This window comes from Prionailurus bengalensis, chromosome C1 (assembly GCF_016509475.1).
Source record: "Prionailurus bengalensis isolate Pbe53 chromosome C1, Fcat_Pben_1.1_paternal_pri, whole genome shotgun sequence".
NCBI lineage: Eukaryota > Metazoa > Chordata > Mammalia > Carnivora > Felidae > Prionailurus > Prionailurus bengalensis.
Window position 1 is genome coordinate 99,213,105 of NC_057345.1, and position 27,160 is coordinate 99,240,264.

Sequence of the window (27,160 nt, forward strand, 5' to 3'; positions counted from 1 at the left end):
CTGAAGGGATAACCCGATGGGGGGAGAGGGAAGGCGCGTTGGAGAAATGGTAGCACCAGTACCATCAAGTCAGAGGCTGACGGGCAACAGAGAGCTCTGGGACGACAGGCTGGGGGCCGTGTGCGTGTGCTTTTGTCATTGCTGTGTCCCAGCAGCGCTTACCGGGGTCTCCTGTGGCTGCTTGCTAAATGCAGAGGTAGATGAATGCAGAAATGGGGTCAGAAGGTCTAGGGAAAGGAGGACGAGGCTGTGACCTTTGGGTTTGACCCACTTAGAGCTAGTTCAGTGGAGTGTCGAGGGAGGAGGATTGGGGTGACCGTCGAGAGGGAGGGAGTGGCAGCAGATACAGACCACCCCTTTGATGAGTACAGGCAGGACTTGTGGGAGAACGTGGACGTGGGTGCCGGTAGAGTCAGGTAAAGCCCTTCCCCAGAGGGCACTCGGGAGCCCAGGATTTCCTTTGAGGGACGGGCCTGGAGTTGTCCTAATAGATGGCTGGAGGTTTTAATGAGGACTTGGAATGACATCCTTGCGCGGAGGGAGGAGGGGAATGAAGCCTGGGTTGCCATGTGCCTTCCGCAGGGAGCCTGGTTTAATGCTCTCACCAACCTTAGGAGGAGCTCATGTGAAGTGGCCTCATTTTATGGGCGGTGGGTGAATAGTGGCTCAGAGATGTCATGACTGGGAAGCATGTACAGGACCAGCCCAGGTCTCAGGGCCTGGGTCACCTGCCTCTGAGACAGGCCAGCAGCATTTAGCCAGAATTAGCTAATTAGCTCCTGGTACTGAGAGGTTTAGTAATTTGAGGTTTCATAACCAATAAGGGAGTAAAGCCTGGGATTGGAACCCAGCTCCCGATACCGTATCTGTTGCCATTTTCAGATCACCCCTGGGAGAACAGTGGCTGGCTGATTTATCCCAGTTTGACAGATGAGGAAACTGAGGCCGACTTCAAGGCAAGCGGCCCCTCCCAGGGCATCCTGGACAGTGAAGAGGTCTGGCTAGAACCCATGTCCCCCCACTGCTCGCCTTGGGCTCTTGATGGCAGAGGAGAAATGATGAGTCCGGACACCCAGGCCCAGGGAGGTTCGCCCAGGGTCACAGCCCCTGGAAGTGAACGTGCCTCACTTAGAGCGAATGCTGAGGGCAGACTCATCCTAAGCGGTGTTTGAGGCTGAGGGCCTCTAGGTTTACAGGTTGTTGGCAGGGTCATTGTGGGGGGCGGGGAGGGCATTGGCATTTGCAGCTCCTTTGTTTTCTCTCCACACTTATCTCACTGGCTTTGTTTGCACTGGAAGGAGGGGCCCTGAATGGGCGGAGACCAGCTCTGGGGTGAGGGATACAGGGGCAGACAGACTTGTGGTTCTCAGGCTTCTAGAAGTCAAGGTTGAGCATGTGGGGCTCAGGAATGTACTTGGAAATGTTTCCCATTTATTTCTATTGCAATGCAATATCTAATGAATTTGGGGAAACACCCAGGAGCCGGCAACAAATAAATCACCTACTTCCATTTTCTGATGTTCCCTCTTAATCATCTTTACATAAGCCTTTTATATGATTGTAACTGTAACCCAGATTCAGGATGTATCTATAATCCTGCAGTGTGCCTTTTATTTATTTATTTTTTATTTAAAAAATTTTTTTTTGGGGCGCCTGGGTGGCGCAGTCGGTTAGGTGTCCGACTTCAGCCAGGTCACGATCTCGCGGTCCGTGAGTTCGAGCCCCGCGTCGGGCTCTGGGCTGATGGCTCAGAGCCTGGAGCCTGTTTCCGATTCTGTGTCTCCCTCTCTCTCTGCCCCTCCCCCGTTCATGCTCTGTCTCTCTCTGTCCCAAAAATAAATAAACGTTGAAAAAAAAAATTTTTTTTTAAAAATTTTTTTACATCTATTTATTTTTGAGAGAGAGGGAGAGAGAGCGCGAGCAAGGGAGGGGCAGAGAGAGAGAGGGAGACACAGAATCCGAAGCAGGCTCCAAGCTCTGAGCTGTCTGCACAGAGCCTGACATGGGGCTCAAACCCACAAACCGTGAGATCGTAACCTGAGCTGAAGTTGGACGCTTAACCAGCTGAACCACCCAGGTGCCCCTGTAGTCTGCCTTTTAAATTTACCATTATATTGTAAAACTTTTCATACTTCGTAATTATTTTAAACAGCTCTATGATTTTTCTTTGGGTGAATGAATCATGTTTTCCTTACCTATTCCTCTGCTTTGGGGGCATTTAGATGATTTCTCACCTTCCACTGTTACAGACGATACAGTAGTAGTTTTTCTTTAAAAAAAAAAAAAAATTCGTTCCCTAGGATAAATTCTCAGGTGTTTGGATTCCTGGATTAAAGAGACAAAAAACTTTTTCTCTCTTTTCTTTCTTTCTTTTTTTTTTCATTGGTTTTCAGCAACTGCAAGCAACATCCCTTAAAAGCTGCTTCCCTGTGTATTGTTCTTGGGACCAGCAAACTGGCAGTGGGGGCTGGGCACTGTCTAGGCTGTGGGATGGGAAGTCACTTCCTCCAGCCTGAACCCATGCAGCGAGGCTGTGGCCAGGAAATGGCCAAGGGCCAGGTCTCTCCCGGCTCTGGTTTGCCTGCTGCTGTGGAAGGGGTTTGGCCTGCCCTGCACCTGCCTCCCAGACACCCCGGGGAAGCTCATTGCTGCCTGGGCGGTGCATTTAACACTCAGACACTTCTTCCTTGCTCACTCTGTTCCGTAACGGAGACCCCAGAGGAGGTGGTTGCCGTCATTTATCTTCCAAGATCTTTGGGTTGCCTTTGACAGTAAATCTCTTTTTTTCTCTCCACTTTTCCTAGAATTTGTTCCTGTCGAAGAGCGGCTCCTGGATCTCCAGACCCTTTGCAGTCTTAGGAGGCGAGTAGGTGAAATTCCCTACCTCTGAGGAGAAACACTGCCCGCTCCTTCAAGAGCAAGCTCCCCATTGCTATGGATACCGAATCCACATACTCTGGATATTCTTACTATTCAAGTCATTCGAAAAAATCTCACAGACAAGGGTATGTAAGCTCTGGGTTGTTCCACATTTCCTTCTGGGGACACTGGCAGGTGGGTCCAGATTTCAAGACTCACTTTTCAAATGGCAAAGCCAGGTTGCAGGGCTGCTGATGGCTGGAGGTTCAGCCCACGGTGCGTGAGAAGCTGCTGGACGTTAAGGGCATTTAACTCGCATTGGGAGTAACTATACCACCAATGTATATTTTACAGCTGCCATTACGGTTGACGACCTTAAGTGTTCACAACTGATTTTAAATTAAAGTTTCTCCCTGCAGTGGAAACGTTTTCCATTTCTAAGTGCTTCTCATAGATGACAGTTCTCCCAAAGCTTTACCGAGAATGTAAATGAAAGTTTAAAAAAAAAAAAAGTGTTAATTTGTTGCTTTTTACCCAAAACTGCTGACTCATTGTCCACTAGGCATTTGCTGTGAGGTTAATGCACGAGGTGGTGGGATTGGCCTGGTGCCATATCTCTCTCTGACTAGTTTTCCCAGTGAACAGGCCCAGGTTATGAAAAAACGCCATCCGAGGTGATGGGGCCCTGTTGCCCTCCTCTGTGCAAAATGCACAGCTCTGCACTGGTGTTCCTAGAGCCTGCGGTATTCCAGACCTGCAGAATGTTTGGTGAGGAAAGGAACAAGGGAAGGTAGGAAGGAAGAAAGGAAGGAAGGGAGGGAGGGAGGGAGGGGTGCTACTGTAACTGGTTAAGAATACAGATGGTAAAGTTGTAGTGCTGTGTGCTGCCTCTTACTTAGACTCCTCACCTGTGAAATGGGTATAGCAGTACCCTACTTACAGGGCCAGTGAGAGGATTAAATTAGATTGTGCATGTAAAGCGTTTAACACAGCACAAGGTGGGAGGTCACTATCCCGTGGCCGTATCAATGCTGTTAATGGCCTTGGCATGTCAGCATTACATTCAAAGGTCCCAACTGGCCACAGCCCAGAGGTCCAGCTGTGGTCACAGCCCAGTGTGGGCTGGGAACGGTAGTGGAGGTGGTGTTTCCCTGACCAAGCAGTTCCTCATACAAGCAGCTGAATGCAGAGTGGGATTTTGTTTTGTACAACGGCAGTAAGATGTGTCTGTCTAATTGACTTACTCGTTTGTGAGCCCATTTGGATTTACACAGGCAGCGGGAGGTCTGGGAGGATATTCTCCAAGCTGCCCGCAGCGGTCACCCACAGGAAAGGGTCCAGACACGAGATGGTGACTGATGGCAGTTTTGTTTACGCTTTATCTTTCTGTACCCATTCAGTCTTCCCTAAGGGTGTGTTTCATAATTAAGAATATGAACGGAATGAAAGAATATAAAACAAAAATCTCCGAAGATTGTTTAATGACCCGAGACAATGTTTATGAATCTGTGTTATAAAAAAACAGAGGAGTCAAAACTTTGCACGTTACAATAGTTACATATTCTTATGAGAAAATGAATGGTAACATTGACGATGCTTGTCCTGTTTCTGAGTATAGGGTTATTAAGATTTTGATTGTTGTTGTTGTTGTTTTTGAAACCTCCATTATTTTCTAAATGTTCATGTGTTGGTCTTTTAATCCTAAAAATGTGGCGCAGGGATGTGAATGAGCTTGCCCCAGACCCTGGGTAAGCCTTTCTGGCAGCATGTGGAACAGAAGCCTGCTGAGTGAGGCTTCAAGTACCATAGATGAGCCCAGATCCCGAGAAAGTCAGAAACACTCTGGTGATCAGAGATTCATCACAAGTTTCAACCGCTGGGTACATGTACCAGACGAGTTCTAAAACACCAGAAACAGCTGTTTGGAAACATCAGATCTTTGGCTCTAACTGGAGAAAGCCATTCCCTTGTCAGTGTGCCAAGCTTCCCTTTTCCACATGGTGGTGACAGAAGTAGGAATTTAGGGTTCTGTTGGTGCTTGGAGATGAATCGGGGAAGACGTGTTCTGAGTAGGAACCATCTCTGGCCTCCCCTGCCTGTATGTGTGTCCCAACTGTCACACTTCAAGGCCCCAGGCTGTGCTCTGCTGTTTCCTCCGGCCTCTCAGGGGCCCCCCACAAATTGATACAGCAGTGCTCTCGTGGTGACTTTAAGAGACAATAACTTCCAATTAAAACAGCCTGCGGAATTCTTAGTGCCTTTTCGGACCCGTGCGGAAAGTCCTTGGCGAATGATAGCACAAGCTGAGGCTTTTAATAAAGCAATCAAGGAATGTTCCTGAATACCTATTTAGAAAAGCTCTGGGTGAAGGGATGGGGAAAAACAGCACCCACATGCGGTGAGTTCTCTGAGAGCCCTGGAGGGTGTGGTAATTGACGATGGGACCGAGCCTGTAGTCTGTGGATGGTGGATGCCAGGGAGTTCTTTGTCCGGGCGTAAAGAATATTAAGTGGTAATAATACCCCTCACTGGCGCATAAGCAAGCCCTAGACCCAGCCAAGGGTATTGTGTCCCCCAGGAGTGTCCCCGTGAAGGCTGCTCTGCTCAGGGATTTGTCAGAAATTTGAATGAAAAGTAGGAAAGGGGAGGGACCTTGGTTTTTGGTAATTTTAGTAGGCCCCTAACTCAGGAATAATGAAGTGTACCAAACTTGATATGCCCAGTGACTCGGCGATCATCTTTGGGGGACTGGCTGGGTTCCAAACAGATGACAAGTGACTCCTTTTTAACAAAGAGGTCAGTGGTCTGGTTTTGTGATGTCTGCTGTCTCCAGAGGGTGTCCAGTTAACTTGCTGGGAAAACGGTGCGGACTTCAGCCGACCTTGCCTTACCTTTTGCGTTCCTGGAGTTACATGTTACAGCTATAACAGTGATGCTAATGAACCCTTGGCAGGTACCTGCTAGGACCCTCAGGCTAGGACCCTCGTGTGCTGAAGTGCATTGTTCAAAAGAGGGCTGCCTGAGTGGTGAGGGAACTGGTGCTTTTGTTCCCAGGCCGCCCCAGAGTCGGTTTGCCAGGTGCCCAGCCCTCCCACCCGACTCCATGCCGACCGGAAGCGGCCAGCCAGCCCCACAGTCAGCAGAGAAAGGACAGGTAGTGGGTGGTGGTAGAGAAGGAAAGGGAGGAGTGACTGGTGGGGCCGGCTTTCCCCAAATAGAAATAGACCAACAACAGACACAGAGCTGAATAGTCTTCCCAGGAAATGCCGACTGTGGTGGGAACGGAACAGGAATTGATGGGGGTTCTGGCTGGAGCAAGGGCGTTTTACAGCAGCCCCCAAGGGCTCAGCTCTAGAGCCGCCTGAGTAAATGCGTTTGCACACACATACACACACGCAGGTACAGACACGTGCTGGGGCCTCCTGCATGCCGTTGCTGGTTTCTCCACCCTCTCGCCCGCACGCACACGGGACAGTTACACTGATCTGGACTCTGATGGGCAGATGCTGCATAGAGACCGACTCACAGGTGAAGACACCGGTTCCTGTGGCTGACACAGCTGCCCGGCACACCAGTGATCCACACCACTGAGGCGGAGCCGGAGACCCTCTCTGGCGTGCATGGCTTTGTCACAGCCCTCTTGTGGCATGGTGGCCTTACCCAGCCCCCTGCTTCAGTCTCCTGTTTCCACTCTTAGATCCCGCAAACAGCGGGGAGCCCTCTCCCGGAGTGCACTCGACACGGCATTTGGAGCCGTAGAGATGGACATGTGAGCACCCACTGTAGTGAGGCGGCCATCCTGCGGCTCGAAGCTCTGCACTCTGGACAGCACCAAACGGCAGTAATTTTGTTGGACTTCTCCATTTAGGACTGGCTCCGACACCTTCCCGGAGCGGTAACTCACAACCGGTGATTTTTGTAAAAGCCGTGTGACCACAGGCACCGGCCCGGTGTTGACGGACCCCGCTGCTGATGCTGTGTCCTGACACAACACACGCTGGCCTGAGCCTTGTCCCCAGCCTCATCCGCTTAACGCTATTTTAATAAAGAAGCCACGCTACGCCGCAACATCGCGCAGCCAGGCGTTACACTCACGGCTCCCATTATTGAGCCCCTGTTGTATACAGGCATGTCACAAACAGCCAGGCTGCCAGGCAGTCACCCCCAACAACCCTCCTCCTCAGAGCATTTGGGGGGAAGCACCTTGGGGCAAGTTTCCCTGGACCCCCGCATCTTAATCACCGGGGGTGCTGGTGACAAATGCAGATTCCCATTGTCTGCCTGCCAGAATTCCCTAGGGGTGGGGCCAGCGAATGTACTTAAATCCCATCCTGGTGCAGGTGTGGGAAGCACTGGTTTAGGGTATCTGGCTCTGGGGGATGAGAAACCTTCCCGGGGTTATCAGATAGTAGGCTCCTGTCTGGTTTACCTCAGATGTCGCCAGGGGAATGGTTAGGCTGTCACTTCTCCTTTGGGTGCTGCGGGGCCCTTTAAGAGCCGTGGGGGGTGGAGGTGGTCAGGTTGATGCCTGGCCCTAGAGAGGCTGTTTCCATCCCTGGGTGCCTCCCCACTTGCTCTCTGCCTTGGCAACGTTCAGGCTCAGCACTTGGCACTCAGTGAAAGAATTTTGATTTCCAGTGGAATTTGTGCTGTCACAGGATTTGACCCCTGGGACTAGTGAATAGATAGACGGGTTGGGGGAGCATGTGACTTGGCTGACGGCGGAAAGAGTGATGGATGGGAAAGCGGTTGGGGATGGTGGAAACACAGGGTGGAAGGGGAGGCTCCTGGGTCTGGCTGATGGAGGCCCTGGGGAGCGGGGGTTCTAGGCTTCGTCCACACTCTTCATCCTGAAGACTGCACAGGTGCGTGGGAAGGCTCTCCCAACTTGTTTTTTGTTTCGCACACCACTGGGTCCTTTTGAAGTGAGTGTCTTCGGCAGCCCAGAGTGTTGGACCCATCGCTTCGTGCTGTCCAAGTTCACAGTGCCTTTGTGGCCGCCAGAAGTAGCTCCACAGGCAGATTTCATGGCTCCGGTAGTTCATCCAACAGAGGGTGTCAGGATGAGCATTAGGAATGTTCGTGCCACCAGATCTGCAGATCAGCGCAGCGTAGCGGGTATGAGACGCGGTGGTGGGAGCAGACCTGGGTTCACATCCTGCTCTGCCGCTCACTACGACTTTGGGAAGTCAGTTAACCTCCATGACCCTCAGTTTCCTCATCTGTAAAACAGGGACAAGGCCACCAGCCTCAGACAGTCACTGTTAGGATTGAATGAAGTTAATGAATTGAAGCGCACCGTGAGGTGCTCTCTAACTTGGAGTGGGAGTGGAATGATTGGCACTGATGGATGCATCTCTAGGTAAACAGATTCTCTGCTGTTGCCCTCGTTACCTGGTTAAAATAAAACACCCAAGTTGACCAGAGCACGTGTATTTCTAGACTCTAATTTAGCAATAGATTGGGATGATAAGTTATGCTCTAGCAGTTGGAGATGCTGTCACTGAGAACTTCTGGGACCAAGAAAGCCTCCCTGCTCTTTGAAGGAAATAACCAATGATTATCCTAGGGAGGTACTGATAAGGTAGGAGTTTGCCCCCAGGAAGTCTGCATGTGATTTTGTTTGGTAAATGGTAGGTTAACAGGACACTGTGGAGAAGGAGTTGGACTGTGTATTAATAGCTCCTTTTATATCTCCTTCTTCGAGGCCCCTGTACTGAAATCTGCATACGTTATCTGTGGGGTATGATCATTATCCCCATGTCAACAGATAAGGAAACTGAGGTTTTCAGAAGTTAAATAATTTGTGCAAATCGAATAGGGGCAGACCTGAGATCTGACTGATGTCCCCAGAGTCTATGTGTGCAGTGCTCTGCCCTGCCTGGGGGGCCTTGGGAATGAGGGCAAGTGTTTGAGGGAGGACCGATGTCAAGGAGGCCCTAAAAGACCGGAGGTTGAGGGAGCTTACTCTTGGCCACCGAGGGGCTCCTTTGCGGGGGGCTCCTGAACTGAGTGTTCACAGACGGGGGTGGGAGTCCCAGTTTCTGTAGGTGGTTAATGGCCAGGTTGTGACCACACTCAGCTTCACACAGTAGTTGATCCCTGTTGTAATGTCAACATTGACCCGAGGCGGGGTGCTCTCACGGTTGCCCTGGAAGACCACCCAGGAAGTGCATCTGGGGTAAAATGAGGCAGCAGCCTGTTTTCCGTAGGAAGCCTGAACATACACACACATAGACAGTTGCACCCCTTGGCGTCATTTGTACTAGCTTTTTGTGTTCCTCTGGGTCCTTTGGACTCAGCCAGAGCCTACGGGAATGACTTTCAGTTTGAATTTCTAGGAATGAGAAGTAAATGCTTCTCTGTGCTGGTTTAGAATTTCCTTTCTTCTTGTGTTATGCGAAGGTGTAGGGTGACAGTGTGTCCCAGATTTTTTTGGACAGACCAAAGTGTAAACATTTTGCAGTGTTGCCCCCACAAGAAAGTCCTAGAAAATGAATTTAGGCAGATTGTAAGCAAATCAAGTCAGCTACAGAAATTCTAAAATTCACAGCGTGAGGCTTTGAAAAGGTGTATTTTCAATTCCACTGTTGAGGGTGGAGTGACAGTCTCTGTTTCGGGTCTTTGGATGGCGGGAGGAAAATACTAAGTTGGGAGTAAAAATGAGCTTATTCCTTGTAGGCGGGTGGCGTGGGTGGGTATTGGCTGCGTGCGTGTGTATATGTGTGTGTGTAGAATTTTTCTAAGCTCAAAATCAAATCTGCAATGTATTTTGATGAGAAGTGATTCACGTGGTATAAACGTGCTAGCTGATGATCAGTCATTTTTGTTTTTTTCAGGGAGAGAAATAGAGAGAGACACAAATCACCCCGGAATAAAGATGGCAGAGGGTCAGAAAAATCTGTCACCATTCAAGCTCCCACTGGAGAGCCCCTGTTGGCAAACGATTCCACTCGGACAGAGGAAGTTCAGGTAAGGATCAAAGGCAGTCTGTAAGCACACTGCCACTGCATCAAGACTCTTTTCAGTAAATGTTTTCCTAAGTCTTGTTGCAGTAGGTTCTCTTGGGTTTTTATCTTTATTTTTCTAGCATGATAATTAGTTTATCTATGTCTCGTGGTTTCTTGTTGGTCTAAGGACAGCCTGTCCTGCCATTGGCTGCCTTGGGGATTGTTCTGAAATGCGATTGGTTGGCCTGCTTTGACTATGGTGTTGAAAAGAAGCCAGCCGGGCTGATGACAGGGCAGAGAAAGGGAAAGTTACAGGCTGTCGTCTCCAGAGACTCGTTCCAAAGTGGAACAGTACGGGAGGGAAGGAAATGTCCTCTCTAGCAGCCCTGAGTGGCATGGAGAAGAAGAGGTTCAGAGAGCCCAGACTGACCGCTAAGAGATATATGAGATAAATCGGGGGCTGGACACTTAGATGCCCGGTAGGAAAACCTGGAAGAATGAAATAGGCCCTCAGTCACAGAGAAGGGACACACACATATCAGGCAGGCTGGGGGCTGAGCAGCAAACTGTGGGGCACCTCAGCGTCCGGACAGAGGTGTGGAGCGTTGGGGTCTGTGGCAAACTAGAGAATGCATTTCCTCTGTCAAAGGAGCAGCAGCTCCCCAGTTCTGGACACGTCTTACTGCTCAGGGGTGCAGGAATTCTGTGTTTCTGGGTGTACTGGTACTTAAGAAGAGCTGGAAATCAGGATTTTATGTGAAGTCACCCAGTTTTAAAATATTGGCAGTGGATTAAAAGACACCGTGTGGGTTCTTCTCTCTGGGTCCTGACTATCTGGCAGCCCGCCTGATTTAAATAAACATCTGAGCTGTACTGAGAAACACGCTTGCATACCTTCCACAGCTCTTGAAATACATGCATGTACAGCTTGGCCCCGAATAGACCGATGTCTGCTCACACCTGCAGCTGCACACATACGTGCATCTTTAAGCAGACAGAGGTGCTAAAATTGGGATTCCTCAGAGCACACGAGGTGCTCTCAGAACCCAACGCTCAGCTGTGGGATGAAGGTGGAGTTTGGCCAGTGATGAGTAAATGTCGTTAGTAGGAACGTTGCACTGTCTGCCACGGCTCTGGGAGGGCCAGAGGGGTGGCCTTGGCTGGCTGACCCTGAGATTGGACGCCCTTGAAGTGCTGCAGGGCGGCAGTTTCCTTCCGCATGTGGATTCCGCAGTGCTGGCGGCCCGCTGGGAGGACATTTCTTCTTTGCCGCTTCTCTACACCTTGGAGCTCACCGGGAAGCTGTTCGTGTTCACGCTAAGTTGATGTGATGGGAAAGGCCCTGACATGGGTTTTTGGAGGCGGTACTTCTCAGCAGCTCTGTGACCAAGGGCAGTCATGACCTTTGTGGGCCTCAGGCTCTTCAGATATCACATTTAGAGGATCTTAGATCCTTTCTGTTCTAAGAACCCCAAGCTTCGGAGGACGCTTCGGACAGCTACGCTCTTTAGGCACAAGGTGTACATCCATTCAGGGGATTTAGTTAGAAACGCTGGCTAAACCATAGCAGTGTGGTGGTCAACAAAATGACCACGAGACACTAGGAATAATTACTTCCACACTGATTATCAACTGAATATTAGGCCCAGTACACAACATGGAATCCAGTATTTACGTTTCACTCTTTCTAGGTGTTATAAAGTAAGTTATTTTGTGTAGGCTGTGAACTCACCTTATATTACAAGTTGTTGATTTTTTTTTTTAATGTTTGTTTATTTTTGAGAGAGAGAGAGACAGACAGAGTGCGAGCAGGGGAGGGGCACAGAGAGAGGGAGACACAGAATCCAAAGCAGGCTCCAGGCCCTGAGCTGTCAGCGCAGAGCCCAAGGTGGGACTCGAACTCACAAACCCACGAGATCATGACCTGAGCCGAAGTCGGATGCTTAACCGAATGAGCTACCCAGGCTCCCCACAAGTTGTTGATTTTTGACGTTGTGGCTATTTTTTCCTCTATATCAGTGATTTTTTTTTTCATTGAAGGAAATTTACCCACAGAAATGAACAGATTTCAAGTGTAGGGTTTGAGAATTTCAAACAGCTGAATAAACCCAGAGAACTTATACTATCAATACATACGTTTTTATTCCTCTACAAAGTTCTCATGTTCTCCCCAGTCAATTCCTGTCCCTACCCCCACCTCTCCAAGACAGACCCTATTTTGATTTCCACCGCCATAGATTAGTTTTGCCTGCTTTAGAATTTAATGTAATTGGGATCGTACTCTTTTGTTTGAGACGTTTTTTAGTCAGCGTAATGATTTTGAGATTTACCAAGTTCTGGTGTGTTTTAGCAATTCATCCTTTTTTATTTTCGCTGAGTAGTATTCTGTCGTCTGAATACACTACAGTTTGTTACCCATCCTTCTTGTGATAGATAACATTTGAGGTGTGCCATTTGGGGCTACTGTGAAGAAAGCTGTTAAGAACATTCTGGCACGGGTCTTCTTGCGGATGTGTATTTTCATTGATTTTGGATAAAACCGTGGGAGTGGCATTGTTGGATCATACAGTTCAACATATAGTGAAATTTGTATGACACTACCAGACCCGTTTTCAAGAGTGCTTGGACCATTTGGTGCTTCCCTCAGACATGTGTGAGAGAGTCTTGGTGGCTTTTGGCGTTGTCCTAGAGAGTTTGTGGTATGGGATACTTGTAACCTTCCAAGCCGAAGACCTGTTTGTTCATCGGTCAAGACCATTGCCACCGCCCACCAGTCCTTGTCATAGCCTATCTGTTCATAGATCGTGATTCTGATCATTTCTAGATCTAAGGTTCTTGTTCAGTTATGAGATCCCAATTCTTGCTGATTCAGCTGTCAACTTAAACTAGATTTTTCAAAGTTGGTGTCTTACGCATGAATTTCACCCAGCTTGTCCCTACATCAGACTGTTTTCTCCAAGTTAAATCATGTACACAAATCTCTGAGGCAAAAACCTCTTTGGAACCCCTGTGGCTTTTCATTGCCTTTGTCGTGAAGTCAGGTTTGCTTGCCAGCGAAATAGCAGAATTGTTTGAAAATCTTAACAAGTGGATCTTGGTAAAGGAAGAGACTGCTTGCTCCAACTGGAAGCTACCTCAGACTTTAAAAAGAGAGAGGAAAGCACAAAAGTCAGAGACACTGCAATAGTCTGGTAGTTCTGTACCCTTGATATTCCATGTGTCAGTGAGAATGTGTGTTTAGGGAGGAAGTTTTTTGGTTTTTTTTTTTTAATTTTTTTTCAATGTGTATTTTTGAGTGACAGAGACAGAGTGTGAGCAGGGGAGGGACAGAGAGAGAAGGAGACGCAGAATCTGAAGCAGGCTCCAGGCTCTGAGCTGTCAGCACAGAGCCCGATGTGGGGCTTGAACTCACGAACCATGAGATCATGACCTGAGCTGAAGTCGGATACTTAACCGACTGAGCCACCCAGGCGTAGGGAGGAAGTTTTGAGTTGTCCTGGCCATCCGTACTTGAATTTGCTTAGGTTGCTCGCTGAGAAACATTGTCACGGAGTGCTTGACACTGATACTTCTTGAAGAAAAAAAAAAATAGTTACAGGTTAGCTGTGATTTGTACATAGCAGTGAAGGTCGCTGGCTCTTCAGAGCTGCTGGGGGGTATTATAATACCTCACTTCCGGAAGTTGGACTTTGTCGGCCTTCGTAACCCAGCCATGAACTGAGGCGAGAACACAGAGTTTTCTTATGTTACGGGTGAGCCCTCACATGTCAGTCTCACAGCGGGATTGCTTATTGGGCCAAAAAGCCTCTCCGCAGATTCCAGCACGGGGGATGATAATCAACATGATAAGAATGAATCCCCCAACAAACACACCAAAAGGGTAGACTGCGTTTTCTCTGTTTGGAAAGGTCAGTATATGACCCCCTTGGAAAAATGCCAGTGAAAACCGTTCAGGTCAAAACTTCCTGTATTTGAAGACTTAAGCCTCCGTTTTCTGGGATGCCCGTGGGTGTGGGCTGGTTCAGAGAGGAGGGCCCTCCGTGGGCGCCGCGTGTCCAAATGCTTGCTTCGTGGCTTTTACCAGTGACCTGCCGCCTGTGGCTCTTCACGCTCCCTGTTTGTGTTCCCCGTCAGGATGACAACTGGGGAGAGACCACCACGGCCATCACAGGCACCTCAGAGCACAGCATATCACAGGAGGACATTGCCAGGATCAGCAAGGATATGGAAGACAGCGTGAGGCTGGATTGCAGGCGCTACCTGGGCCTCACCGTGGCCTCGGTCCTTGGACTGCTGGTGTTCCTCACCCCCATTGCCTTCATCCTGTTACCCCCCATCCTGTGGAGGGACGAGCTGGAGCCTTGTGGCACAATTTGTGAGGGACTCTTCATTTCCGTGGCGTTCAAACTCCTCATCCTGCTCATCGGGACCTGGGCGCTCTTCTTCCGCAAGCAGAGAGCTGACGTGCCGCGCGTCTTCGTGTTCCGTGCCCTTCTGTTGGTCCTCATCTTTTTTTTTGTGGTTTCCTATTGGCTGTTTTATGGGGTCCGCATTTTGGACTCTCGGGACCGCAACTACCAGGGTATCGTGCAGTACGCGGTGTCCCTCGTGGACGCCCTCCTCTTCATCCACTACCTGGCCATCGTCCTGCTGGAGCTGAGGCAGCTGCAGCCCATGTTCACGCTGCAGGTGGTCCGCTCCACCGACGGCGAGTCCCGGTTCTACAGCCTGGGACACCTGAGGTAAGGGCTGCTGACTGACATCTTTCTAGGAGGCCGCACGTGAGGGGTGAGGACAGGTGCCAGGACCAGAGTCTGACTCCTTCCCTGAGGTTCTGGGAAGACGTGTGTGTGTGCGCGTGTGTGGGGGGGGGGGGGGTGGGGGTGTCCCTGTCCGTGGACTTTCCTGACTGCCGGGTGGGGTGACACAAATGCTGCCTGTCATCCAGGCTGGAGTTTTGTTGGGTGAGCTCTCAAACATGGCAGCTCCCAACAGAGCTAGAGGAAGGATGCCTAGTGATGGCTGCTGGCCTTGCCTCTGAAATTGGCCTGTGGGCAGTGGACAGAGTGGCCAGCACCTCCAGGCTGCTCAGAATCGCTTATTGTTCCTTTATTTTCCACGCCCAGAGGCGTCCTGGTCTAGGCACTAAATTATACGGCCACCCTAGTGACCCTCCAGTAACGAATCAGGTGCAGGTTGGAGACCCTGAACTTGTGAGAGTTGAGTGTTTTGAAAATGTATGTATGTGGGACAAAGTTAGAAATACATTGAGATGTCATACTTTAAATCTGCGTATATAATCTACTTGGTGGTCAACTAAAAAAGCGGTGGTCGCATTTTATCTCATTTATTTTATTTTTATTTATCCCGAGGTAAGCGCTTCGTGTAGATTGTCACGTTTAGCCCTCACAGAACCCTTTGCTATAGGTACTCTTCATCCCATTTTTTTTTTAAATTTTTTTTTAACGTTTATTTATTTTTGAGACAGAGAGAGACAGAACATGAACGGGGGAGGGGCAGAGAGAGGGAGACACAGAATCTGAAACAGGCTCCGGGCTCCGAGCTGTCAGCACAGAGCCCGACGCAGGGCTCGAACTCACGGACCGTGAGATCGTGACCTGAGCCGAAGTCGGCCGCTTAACCGACTGAGCCACCCAGGCGCCCCTCTTCATCCCAGTATTACAGATGAGGGGGATTAGGACACTTAAACAATGTGTAGAAACTAGTAACGGCTGGCCTTCGTTCGCAGTCACCTAGTTGTCGTGAAGCTGGGCCTAGGTTAATGCCCTCATCATGGTATGTCTCACTTTGTGTGTATGGGACTATTTGTCTGTTTTCTCCCACCAACTGAGGAAGGGGCTGAGGACAGGGGCCGTGTCTCCCTCTCATTGCACCCCCAGTGTCTGGCCCCAGAGCGTAGCATACAGCTGGCACTCACAGGGCTCCCGGTGAATGGATAGCCTGGGATGACCGACTTGGCCGTCTCGTCGGGCTCTCCTGCCTCCTCGGGCGATATATGTTGAGGTGTGTAACCTGCCTGGCACCTGGTGAGCCCTTAGTTAATTGTGGCCATTATGGCCTCTGATCGTGCAGCTGGCAAAGCGGCCAGTATCGGCAGGCGCACCTTAGTGGATCTCAGAACAATGGGCTTTGTCGTAGTTCTGGCTGGGACACAGGAAGGTGGCCCAGCCCTGGTTTGCAGCTGGGCCAAACCGGCTCAGTGTTGGCACACACCCTCTTTCGTTCCTCTGGCTTCACCTGGGCCACCCCAGGCCTGGGCGGTGGGGGGGGGGGGGGGGGGGGGTAGCATTGGAAGCTGCTGCCATCCTGACCGGTCCTTGGAGGGAATTGGTGTCTGAGTCACACGCCCTGCACAGCAGAATCCTGTGTTTCGAGTCCTTCGCAGATGCCCGTGGGGCTCTGAAGGCAAGTAAGCCGCTGCTGCTTGTTCATCTCTGCTTTCTTTCCCCCTGTTTTGCGGTGGAGAATGACCAGCAGACTTGCATTAGACACCTGTCAGGTGCGCAGCCCAGCACTGGGGCTCCTGATGCGCGATGGCTACCTTCAGGGCTCTGTTGCGATGCTCCTGGGGCCCACGGACCCTTCCCAGTTGTTCTCACCATGACTGACAGCTGCCCAGCCTCTCCCTGCCAACCCTGAAGCCACTAACCCCAGCCCCAGGGAAACCCGAGCGTAGCACCTTGCCAGCGGCCCCGGGGCGGGGAGCGTACTGAGGGGGTGCCCTGGTCTTCCTGGTGGCTTCTCTCCGGGCCCTGTGTTTTCCTCCTCTTCCTGCCTTCAGTAAGGCCCTCTTTGTCCTCAGGTGGAGACCCTGCTTCTGGGGTGGAAAGGTGGCTGGGGAAGGGGAGATGCCTTTTCTACACGAATGCCTGGCTGCCCCGTGACAGCCGATCTGTGTGAGCTGGAGCGGGCTTGGCACCTCTCCTGCTGGCACCGTGTGGGCTCAGTCACCCGCCGACTCTTGGGCTAAATCTGGTCTGCGCCCAGCGGTGGCCGGAAGAGTCACGGGGCCAGAAATAGAACTTCTAAACCCTTTCGTAAAGTGTGGAAACGGGAGGGGTGGGGGAACCAGGGAGACAAAGAGCGAGGCTGGGAATCAGATCAGCTGATGTGCGCGGCCCTTCTCCCTTCCCTTTATGTAAAGCCTTCCCCGTGGCAATGACCTGATGGGCTTAGGTGCAGGGCCACGGTGAGTTCTTAGTCCTTGTTTTGTCCTCAAAGATGATTTTCTTGAATCGACTGAGCTATTTTTGACAGTTGTCAAAAGAATGCCTGTTCTTTCGTTTCTCGGAGCAACTATGCTCCTCGTTAGCCCTCACAAAAGGCACAGTGGCCCTGTTTGTTGGCAAGAATGGAATTATGGGCTTATTTGAAAACTTCCAGAAAAATAAAAGATTATTGTGGTACAAAGTGAGACGTTGTCAATAGACTAAGATATTACTAACGTTTGTCCAGTGCCTTGGGGATGACAGGGGGCTTTTTAGATGTCTGCTGTCATTTCCCTCTCTTGCCCTGCCAGGGTGGGGCAGGTGGTATGGGGCTGCCGCCCTCTGCAGAGAACCCAGGGTGCCTAGGTGGCTCAGTCGGTCTGACTCAGGTCACGATCTCATGGTTCGTGAGTTCGAGCCCCACATCAGGCTCTGTGCTGACAGCTCAGAGCCTGGAGCCTGCCTCACGTGTGTGTGTGTGTGTGTGTGTGTGTGTGTGTGTGTGTGTGTATGTCTCTCTCTCTCTCTCTCTGCCCCTCCCCTGCTTGTGCGCTCGCTTATGCTCACTCTCTCTCTCAAAAATGAATAAATATTGGGGCGCCTGGGTGGCGCAGTTGGTTAAGCGTCCGACTTCAGCCAGGTCACGATCTCGCGGTCGGCGAGTTCGAGCCCCGCGTCGGGCTCTGGGCTGATGGCTCAGAGCCTGGAGCCTGTTTCTGATTCTGTGTCTCCCTCTCTCTCTGCCCATCCCCCGTTCATGCTCTGTCTCTCTCTGTCCCAAAAATAAATAAAGGTTGAAAAAAAAAATTAAAAAAAAAAAATGAATAAATATTAAAAAAAAATTAGAGGGGAGCCCAAGCTGCAGGATCAGGGACCTGTGTGCCCTCCTGGGGGTCCCACCCCTCCCCTGCAGCACCCTGGGTCTCAGCACATCTGCTTTGTAATTATGCATGCACACCTCCCTGGTCACTTGTTTTGACCCCATTCTCACAACGAGCTGCTGACTTTTCCAGGATGTCACCAAATATTGGTAAGTTTTGATCTGACCACATTTGGGGAGAAATCCAGAAGAGAGACAAATGGCATTTGATATCACAATTAATATATTTCTCAGTTTTGAGCTCTTTTTTTTTTTTTTTTTTTTTAATTTTTTTTTTTCAACGTTTATTTATTTTTGGGACAGAGAGAGATAGAGCATGAATGGGGGAGGGGCAGAGAGAGAGGGAGACACAGAATCACAAACAGGCTCCAGGCTCCGAGCCATCAGCCCAGAGCCTGACGCGGGGCTCGAACTCACGGACTGCGAGATCGTGACCTGGCTGAAGTCGGACGCTTAACCGACTGCGCCACCCAGGCGCCCCAGTTTTGAGCTCTTTAAAGCCAAATACTGTGAATGTTGGAGCGTAGAAGCCAGTCGAATTGACTGAATCTGAGATGTAGGACAGCAGTTTACAGTGAAACCCTAAGGTAACAATCACCTGGTCCTTACCATGTGCCGAGCTCCTTCTGCGCTCCTAACAGAACTCATTTAATCTGAACAGTCCTGGGGGAGGCACCATCATCCTCATCTTCAGAGGAAGGAACTGCGGCACAGAAGAGTTAAGCCGGTTGTCTGCTTGTGATTGTGGGAGCCAGAGTTTGAGATCAGGCTGTCTGGTTCCAGAATGTTCTTAACCTTTGGATAGATGTGTCCATGTTCACATCACTGCTTTAAGAACACATGAACGAACTCATCAGCAATTTGGAGTTGCTCACCGTGGGCCAGGCTGGGTGCTGGCGATTTTTTTTAAAATACGTGATTCTACTGAACTCTCAGCTGCAGGGCTGGAAAGGAGAGAATGCAGAGAGGATTGCCAGAGATGTCCGGCTTGCGCTCTGCAGCCATTCCGTAGCCCATTGGTTCTTTTTGTTCAGTCAGTCAGCACTCAAAACCTGGACCTTGAAACCATAGCGGTAGGCAGCCGACTCCCCCAGCCACCTCGGGCTCCCATTCTCAGAGTCTGCTTGTTCTTACTTTGCATATAATTCTAATGTTTACTTACCGACTTCTGTACCTCAAACAAGTCCACAAGTAACACATTTCAAGGGAGAGCTGCTATAGGGAGGCATGTGAACATCAAGGAAAAGTGGTAGCCGGGAGTCATCAGCAGAGAGACTGGAACCACAAAAGCAGGTAGAACTCTTGCCTGTTGACAGTGACCCGTGTTCTGTGAGATATTCATCTGGCCGAAGCTCCGTTGGGCCTAATTCAGCGAGCAGGCTTTGACTGTGTGGGTTTCTAGGCATGCTTCATTCACTGACGTGGAGAGTATCTTATAAATTGGTGCCGACCCTGCACCTTTTTATCAAGGGTCTGGTTACTGACCATGGAACCACCTGTGCTTTAGAAGAAAGGATTCGCGGATTGCTTTTCAAACAGTGCAGGTTTATGGTCATGCATGATCGTAGCATTGCTGTGTTGAAAGGGGCGGTCGTGTCCCACCCCCCAAATTCATAGGTGGAAATGAGAAACATGTCACTGGGGAGTGGTGAAGAGACCATTTTTGTTATAAAGTGGCAAGGAACTTGGCTGAACTGTGTTCATGTTCTGGTGTTCTGTGGCAGGGAGAACTTGTGAATGATGGAATTGGATTTCTAGCTGAGGAATTTTTTTAATAGTTCTTTTTTTTAATGTTTATCTACTTAGCATGCATGCCAGAGTGTAAGCAGGGGAGGGCAGAGAGAGAGAGAGGGAGAGAGAGGATCCCAAGCAGATGCTGCACTGTCAGTGCAGAGCCCGACCTGGGGCTCGATCTCATGAACTGTGAGATCATGACCTGAGCAGAAATGAAGAGTCAGGTGCTTCGACTGAGCCACCCAGGAGCCCCGGTGTTTAGCTGAGAAATTTCTAAGCAAGGTGTTGAGGATGCAACTTGGGTCCTCCTTAACTGCTTATAGTAAAATGTGACAAGGAGATGTGTTGCAGAAGGGAAAGGTCGTTAAGCAAAAGGGAATCCAAACTTGAAGGTTTGGAAAATTTTCAGCTTACCCATATAGCAAAAAATGATGAAGTGGATACTAAAGAGAACAACATCAAGGGTGTGGTCACACAACTGCTTGATGTTTTCTAAAGTTTGTTTGTCTGTTTATGAAATCTCTACACCCAATGTGGGGCTCGAACTCATGGCCCTGAGATCTAGAGTTGCGTGCTCTACCAACTGAGCCAGCCAAGCTCTGTTTGATTTAATCAGGATTTGATCAGCCATTCCAGCAGAAGCCAAGAATAAAGATGGGAAGATGGGTTTGTCCCAGTAGTAACACTGTCACCTGGGACTAACGGATACAGAGAAGGGGGTGTAGAATGAAGAAAGGCTGAGAACATGTGTTATCCTCACGAATAGGGAGGAATGACCCCAAAGGTGATCCAGAGATCATCGGGCTGCCACTCCCACTACAGGCCCCAGGGCCAGGTTCCTTTTCCATTGGCTTCAGAGGTTGGGTCCCCCACTTGGGGCCACTGCCGAGAGCTGCTTGGGCAGGGCCAGCCCTGAGCCCCGAGGACACCGTGTTGAACCAAAGAGGATTGATTACCCTTAAGATCAAGACCTTAGGATCTAATGGAATTGGCCTTGCTAGGTTTTGGACTTGTCTGGGACCCATCAACCCTTTCCTCCAGTTTCTCCCTTTTGGAATGAGAATGCCTATCCTATCCCTATCTCATTAATATATTGGAAGCACATAAGTTGTCTGGTTCCACGGGTTCACAGCTGGAGTGGGATCTTTGCTTCACTGTAGGTTATACTTTGAGTCTCAGCACTTAGATGAGACTTTGCTCTTAGTGCTGGTGCCGGAATGAGTCAAGACCTTCTGGGCTGTTGGGATGCAATTGGCATATTTTGCATGGGAGAAAAACATCAATTTTAGGGGCCAGGGGTGGAATGTTATCGATTGAATTGTATCACCCAGAATTTATAGGTTGCAACTCTAAACCCTGTGTGGCTTTATTTAGAGATGGGGTATCTGAAGAAGTCATTAAGGTTCAGTGAGGTCATAGATCTGATAAAACGCATGCTCTTATAAGAAGAGACACCAGAGAGCTTGCACACACACACACACACACACAGAGACACACACACACGTGCTCTCTCTCTCTCTCTCTCTCTCTCTCTCTCTCTCTCTCACCCCTGTGCTCACGGATCGAGGAACGGCCATGTGTAGATATCATGAGAAGGTTGTCATCTGTAAGCCAGGAAGAGAGCTCTCACCAGAAACTGAATCAGCCAAACCTTGGTCTTGGACATCTGGGCTTCTGAACTCTAAGAAAATAAGTTTCTGTTGTTTAAGCCACTCAGTCTATGGTATTTTGTTATGGCAGCCCGAGCTAAGACGGGAACATGACACCGTGGTGACTCTTGAGCCCAGAGCCCCAGGAAACCATGGGATCAATGAGCACAGTTCAACCCTGATGAAACAGAGCTCATATTGTCCCTTCTCCGGCTCACGCCTGCGTCCTCACAGCTCGAGTGGGAGCCTTGCTTCTCTCGAATGCACTTGGGTTTTCTAGTTAGAAGTGAGAAAGCGAGAGTCTCTGGGGGAGATTAAGGTTATTCCAGTAATTCCAGGGCAGATCTACCTCCCCTTGAAATCCTAGGTCTGTGATCCTGGGTCAAGCGATATCCAAGCTGGTAATTACACCGCCAATCAGATTTGACCATCCCGCTGAGCTGTGGGCCCTCCCTCTCACATTCAAGACTGGCATCAACGGGTTTGGTTAGGACCCAGCACCATTGGCTGCAAAGCTGGGGAGTGTTTTTAAATGACCGCCGGGGGTTTTGGCTCATGTCATTTATGATCAAGGTTTCGTACACAGTTTTCATTTTTAGAGAGGTGTGTTTTGTTTAACTGCTTTTCATCGAAGACGTTTGCCAGTCCCCTAAAAAAGCAAAGGATAAAAATGAGTAAAAGCTGAGGAGCAGAGTGGAAAGGTTTTTGCTCAGATCTGTGTTGCTGTGGGAGAATTTGCCGTTTGCGGTTTGGCCCGGGGGTGCCTATTCGAAGTGGCTGTAATGAGGGTGTGAGACGCTGGACACTGCAGCCCTGTGTTTGGACAGCTGCCTCTTGGCAGTGGCCACAGCTGGGAAGGCTTCCCTCGCACAGTGTCTGCCCATAAGCCCTGCTCCAAGCCCCCGAGGGGCCAACCCTCACAGAGCGCAGCCACCGAATGGCCAAGGAGCCCGTGGATGCAGAACTGGTCTAGATGGCCTTCCCGTGGGGCCACAGGTGGCTAGGACATGCCAACACACAAGAAGGCGGATGGACAGGTGTCTGCGTTCCCTGTCCTGCAGAGCCACTGCCCGGCTCCGCTCTGTGCCCGTTTTGGCTCCGTCTCTGCCGGCAGAGGTCTAGTGGGCCAGGCTGATGGCCCTCAGAATTCCCGACTTTTCATGCTCTGCTCCCGTGGTCCTTCCCAAGGCCAGAGGTACTGAGGCTGAGAAATGGGAGGCTGGCTAAGAGAATGCCAGTCCGGCATCCCAGGTGGGTCTGAAGGTACCATAGTTCCTATCTAAATCTCTGTCTTAGCCCCAAGCAGGCAGTTGTCTTTGATGTTTATCTGGTGTGATTCAGCTCAGTAATTTGAAACGTTGAGAAAGCTGAATTTCCATCCCAGGCAGGGCCGGCAGGTGCGGCCCAAATTGGACCATGCAGGGAGGTGGCGGTGTGATGGGGTCGGTGCCCTGTCCCGGAAACAGGGCTGCGGACTCTTCGGGTAGACCATGGCAATAGCCAAACCTGCCGCTTACAGGGAGGCGTGTCTCAGGTTTGCCAGCATTTCTGCTGCGGGAAGGACCGCCAAGGGGACAGCCCGCCATGACAGGATCACCTCCGAAGGAGGTCTCAAGTGTTGATGCCACACTCAGAACCGCCCGCCCCGTGGATCATGGCATCATGACCTAAAAGGGAAACACGCGGGACAGCATTTTGTTGTCTGGCTCCTGAGACCAGAAGAACCAGGCCGGTGTATGTAGCCGTGAGCTACCTCTCGTCCTCCTAGACTCCTCCCAGGGAGGCAGAGCGTGGTCTCTGCACATGTTCCCGGTGTGGTCTGCCTGACATTCGGGAGGGTATTTTCCAGGGTGATCGTTTGTTAAGAGGGGGGACGTAAAGTGCAGAGAGAAGGGCCCCGGTGCTCCCCCAGACTGCACTTTGGAGGCCATTCCTTGGTGACCAGCTCCCTTTGAGCTGCTCCTGGCCTCTAGTGTCTCTGCCTCCTGATGGGGAGCCCCTGCAGGGCTTGCGTGCAGCCCCATTTGGTGCCTATGCCAGGGACACTTTCCAACCCATAAATATTGATTCAGAGAACTAGGTTTCTGCAGCTTCCGTGTGGCTGGGGAGCCCGCACCCTGGAAGGGAGCCTCCCTGGGCCGCGCCAGCGGGACAGGGCCCCAGCTGTGGGGCCTCTGTCAAGGTCGGCAGTCTGCCTCCCATCCCAGGATCTCAGGCAGCAATGTGTGTCGCACCTGGCCCATTGTGACAGAGTCCCTGAAAATCCAGGCTTGTGCCCAACTCTTTCTACCGTCCAGTCCAGGTCTGTCAGTAAACACAAGCCGTTTCCCATTTTCGCCCCTCCCTGTCCTCAAGTTCCAAGGTGATCATTGCCTGTTCCCTGTGTGGGATTCGTGTAAGCCACATCCCCAAAGGCAGTCTCGAGACAAACATTTTAATTAAAAGGCAGGAGGGCCCAGAGATGCAAACGCTTGTGTGCGCGGTTCCCAGGAGAGGTGGCAGCGGCACTGAGGGGCTAATTATACTCGCGTCTCTGGGACTCGGCATGAATATTGCTGCACACTGTCCTGACTCCTGGTCACTCCAGAGTCACTTCATCTCTACGTCCAGGCCAACAGCGAAGGCCACGCATCCAGGCTGCGGCCTTGCTGACTCTTGTGGGGAGAAGTTAGTCAGATAGAACTGAGCCCATCTGCCGGCTCGCCCACACTGGGAGTTGTCACAAAAAGTCGAACCATTTTAGCGTTTTCTCAAAGACCCCGGGTTCAGGCCTAAAAAGCCGTCACCGGATCAGGTACGCCTCTAAGAGTAGTAGGAGAGAGGGAGGCCTTGGTACCCAGGCAGCCTTTACTGTTAGCATCCTCTGGATCTTCCTGGCCGGCTCTCCCTCTCTCCTACCCACACACTCCCTCTCTGTCGCGCTGTCCCCCCTCACCGTCTCCGACCTTTGCCAACCTCTCAGCCTGGCCCTGCTCTTTCCCTGTCTCCATCCGTCTTGCCCTAAATACATGTGTTCACTTCCTAAAGCTGCGGTGGGACCACAGACTGGGTGGCTTAAAAGAGTTTTCTCTGTCCGTTCTGGAGGCTAGGAGTCTCAAATCTAGGCCCTGGCAGGGCCGGGCTCCCTCTGAATCCTTCCTGGTCTTCCTGGCTTCTGCTGGCCGTCCTTGGCACTCCTTGGTTTGCGTCCACATCAGCGCAGTCTCCGCTCTGTCATCACATGGCGCTTTCTGTGTGTGTCCCCTTTTCTTTATAAAGATACCAGTAGGACCTTAACTCGCTGTAATTACATCTGCAGGGATCCCATCGTGAGGTCCTGGGTACACACGTGGATTTGGGGAGACACTTCACCCCACCAACAGGGTCTCAAAGCTGTTCTGTGACTCAGCAGGGTGGCCCTGTCGCTGTTACTGTAGTTGTTTGGGAGGGTTGTTTCACACCAGCCTGCTTTGCCCACACCCCTTCCTCTGCCTGGAATTCACTTTATAGCCCGTTGTCCGCACGGCGTGGCCATCATCCATCATTTAACGCTTAGCAACTCCGCTTCGCCTCCGCCGCCGCAGATCTTCACCTGAAACCCTCCACCCCTCCCCTGGTCACAGGTTCTGTCACAGTCTGTGGGTCACCACCGATGGGAGCTTAAGCCTCTTAAAGTTCTTTTCACATCTGTTTCCAGGTCCTTGGGATCTAGCGGGTGCTCCTAATTCATACTAGCCTGTGAATGGTGTTGGAGAGACTGGTTGGTTGTTAGGATTTTTTTGAGTGTCAGCATCCTTAGCTGGCTAGTAGAGTAATGAGTACTTGCCCTGAAAGCAAGCCCTTGCGGATTTTGCTGTGACTGGAACCCTGCCTCTTCAGTGCCTTCCTGTCGGCACACGCCGAGGTAACCAGATTAATGGCAGCTGTCATTTACGTGGGGCACTAACATGTAAGAAATGCTTCCACGTTTTTCACGCATGAAGAAAGCTGTTTTTGTTGACAGAGCTAAAGGGAGCAGATGAATATTTAAAAAGAAGTGGCTAGGGGCACCTGGCTGGCTCAGTCAGTTAAATGTCTGACTTCAGCTCAAGCCACGATCTCATAGTTTGTGAGTTCAAGCCCCGCGTCAGGCTCTGTGCTGATAGCCTGGAGCCTGCTTCAGATTCTGTGTCTCCCTCTCTCTCTGCCTCTCCCCTGCTCATGCTCTCTTTTTCTCAAAAATAAATAAACATTAAAAAAAAAATTTAAGGGGCACCTGGGTGGCTCAGTCAGTTAAGTATACAACTTCAGCTCAGGTCACGATCTCACCGTTTGTGAGTTTGAGCCACGCATCAGGCTCTGTGCTGACAGCTCAGAGCCTGGAGCCTGCTTCAGATTCTGTGTCTCCCTTTCTCTCTGCCCCTCCCCTGCTCACTCACTCTCTCTCTCTCTCAAAAATAAATAAACGTGAAAAAAAATTTTTTTTAATTTAAAAAGAACTGGCTAAAACCTGCCTGAGGCCTCCCCACCTGGCCCTGTCAGGGGAGGGCCTTTCTAGCTGCCCAGAGAGACATTAAAGCCTGTAAAGCGCGAGGATCTCAGGCCGGCTGAGCTCTAAAACCTGAATATTTCTGATTTTATTTTATTTTATTTATTTATTTTTTTATTTCTGATTTTAATAGCATGTCTTAATTTAATTACGGAATCCACAACCAAATCCAAGGAAAAGCGAACAAAACAGGGAGCTCTCTGTGTGTGCATGCGTATGTGTGCATATTTGCATACACGCGTTTCTAGGCCTCGGTGCCCTTATTTGCGCAGGAAGAGAGTTAAAAGGGGGGAAGTTTATGGCCACAATTGTTTCCTTCAAATATTTGATGAGCTTTCACAAGAAAGGAGGGTTTGGGTGCAGAAGGAAGCGGTGGCAGGACCCCTGGGTAGAACTTAGAGGAAGGTCATTTCAAGGCCAAGTGAGAGAGAACTTTCTTTTCACGGAGAGGCTGGTTGCCGTCTGGGGCGCCATAAAGAGAATCGGTATGTGGATTGGGAGCTTGGCCTAGACGGACTTGGATTTCTTTGCTTCTTGTGTCTCTGCCTGGGTGAGCATGAAGGTTCTCTTCCTTCTGCGAAGAGTAACAATTTGTGATTCAGGGGCAGGGAAGCTTAGGTCGTGCTTTCACGCCCAGAGACCCACGAAGAATCGAGCCAGCAGCCAGCCTCAGCCCTTTGCTGCCAGATGCTCATTGCCCTTGGGAGCGGGACCGTTTGCATTCCGTGGCCGCGTGCAATTCACAGATGCTTTTCCTGCCCTTCCTTCGTTTGCTCTTCGGGACATCCGCACGCAGCCCTAGGTGCTCTCTGGCATCTCGGCTCCGGGGACCAAGAAACAGGCCCCGGAAGGGAAGGGACTGTACAGAGCTACAGGGCCGCGGGAACAGATTTGGGGTCTAGGCCTTCTGACTCTGAGGCTGCTCCTCATCCACAGCATGTGTCGTGGGCGCCTCCCGGGAGCAGGGCCCGGTTTGCAGGAGGCTGGGGTTGGCAGGAGACGCTGTGTAAAAACAGGCGGTAGCACAACTCTAGGGTCTGAGGCACTAAGGAAAGCTGTGCAGAGGGGATGTGTCCTGGCTTATTTCCTGTGGCAGCGCCCTGTGGCCTTGCTTCGGGCCAGGTACTTTGGAATGCAGTATCTCATTTAATCTTTCAAACATACCTGAAGGGGTGCCTAGGTGGCTCAGTCAGTTAAGCGTCCAAGTCTTGATTTTGACTCAGGTCATGAGCTCACGGTTTGTGAGTTCGAGCCCTGCGTTGGGCTCGCAGCCTCACTGGGATTCTCTCTCTCTGCCCCACCGCCACTTGTACGTGTGTGCGCCCTCTCTCTCTTTCTCAAAATAAACTGTA

General features: G+C 50.6%; 1 protein-coding gene across 1 annotated transcript in view; it reads left to right on the forward strand.

Annotated features, from left to right (window-relative positions):
- Positions 1–27,160, forward strand: part of VANGL1 (VANGL planar cell polarity protein 1) — a 55,251-nt gene that overhangs the window by 6,536 nt on the left and 21,555 nt on the right. The window contains exons 2-4 of the mRNA XM_043575929.1: positions 2,805–3,005; positions 9,699–9,831; positions 13,944–14,551. Coding sequence (XP_043431864.1) covers positions 2,935–3,005; positions 9,699–9,831; positions 13,944–14,551 — 812 coding nt within the window. The 5' untranslated portion in view covers positions 2,805–2,934. The remainder of the gene's footprint in view (positions 1–2,804; positions 3,006–9,698; positions 9,832–13,943; positions 14,552–27,160) is intronic.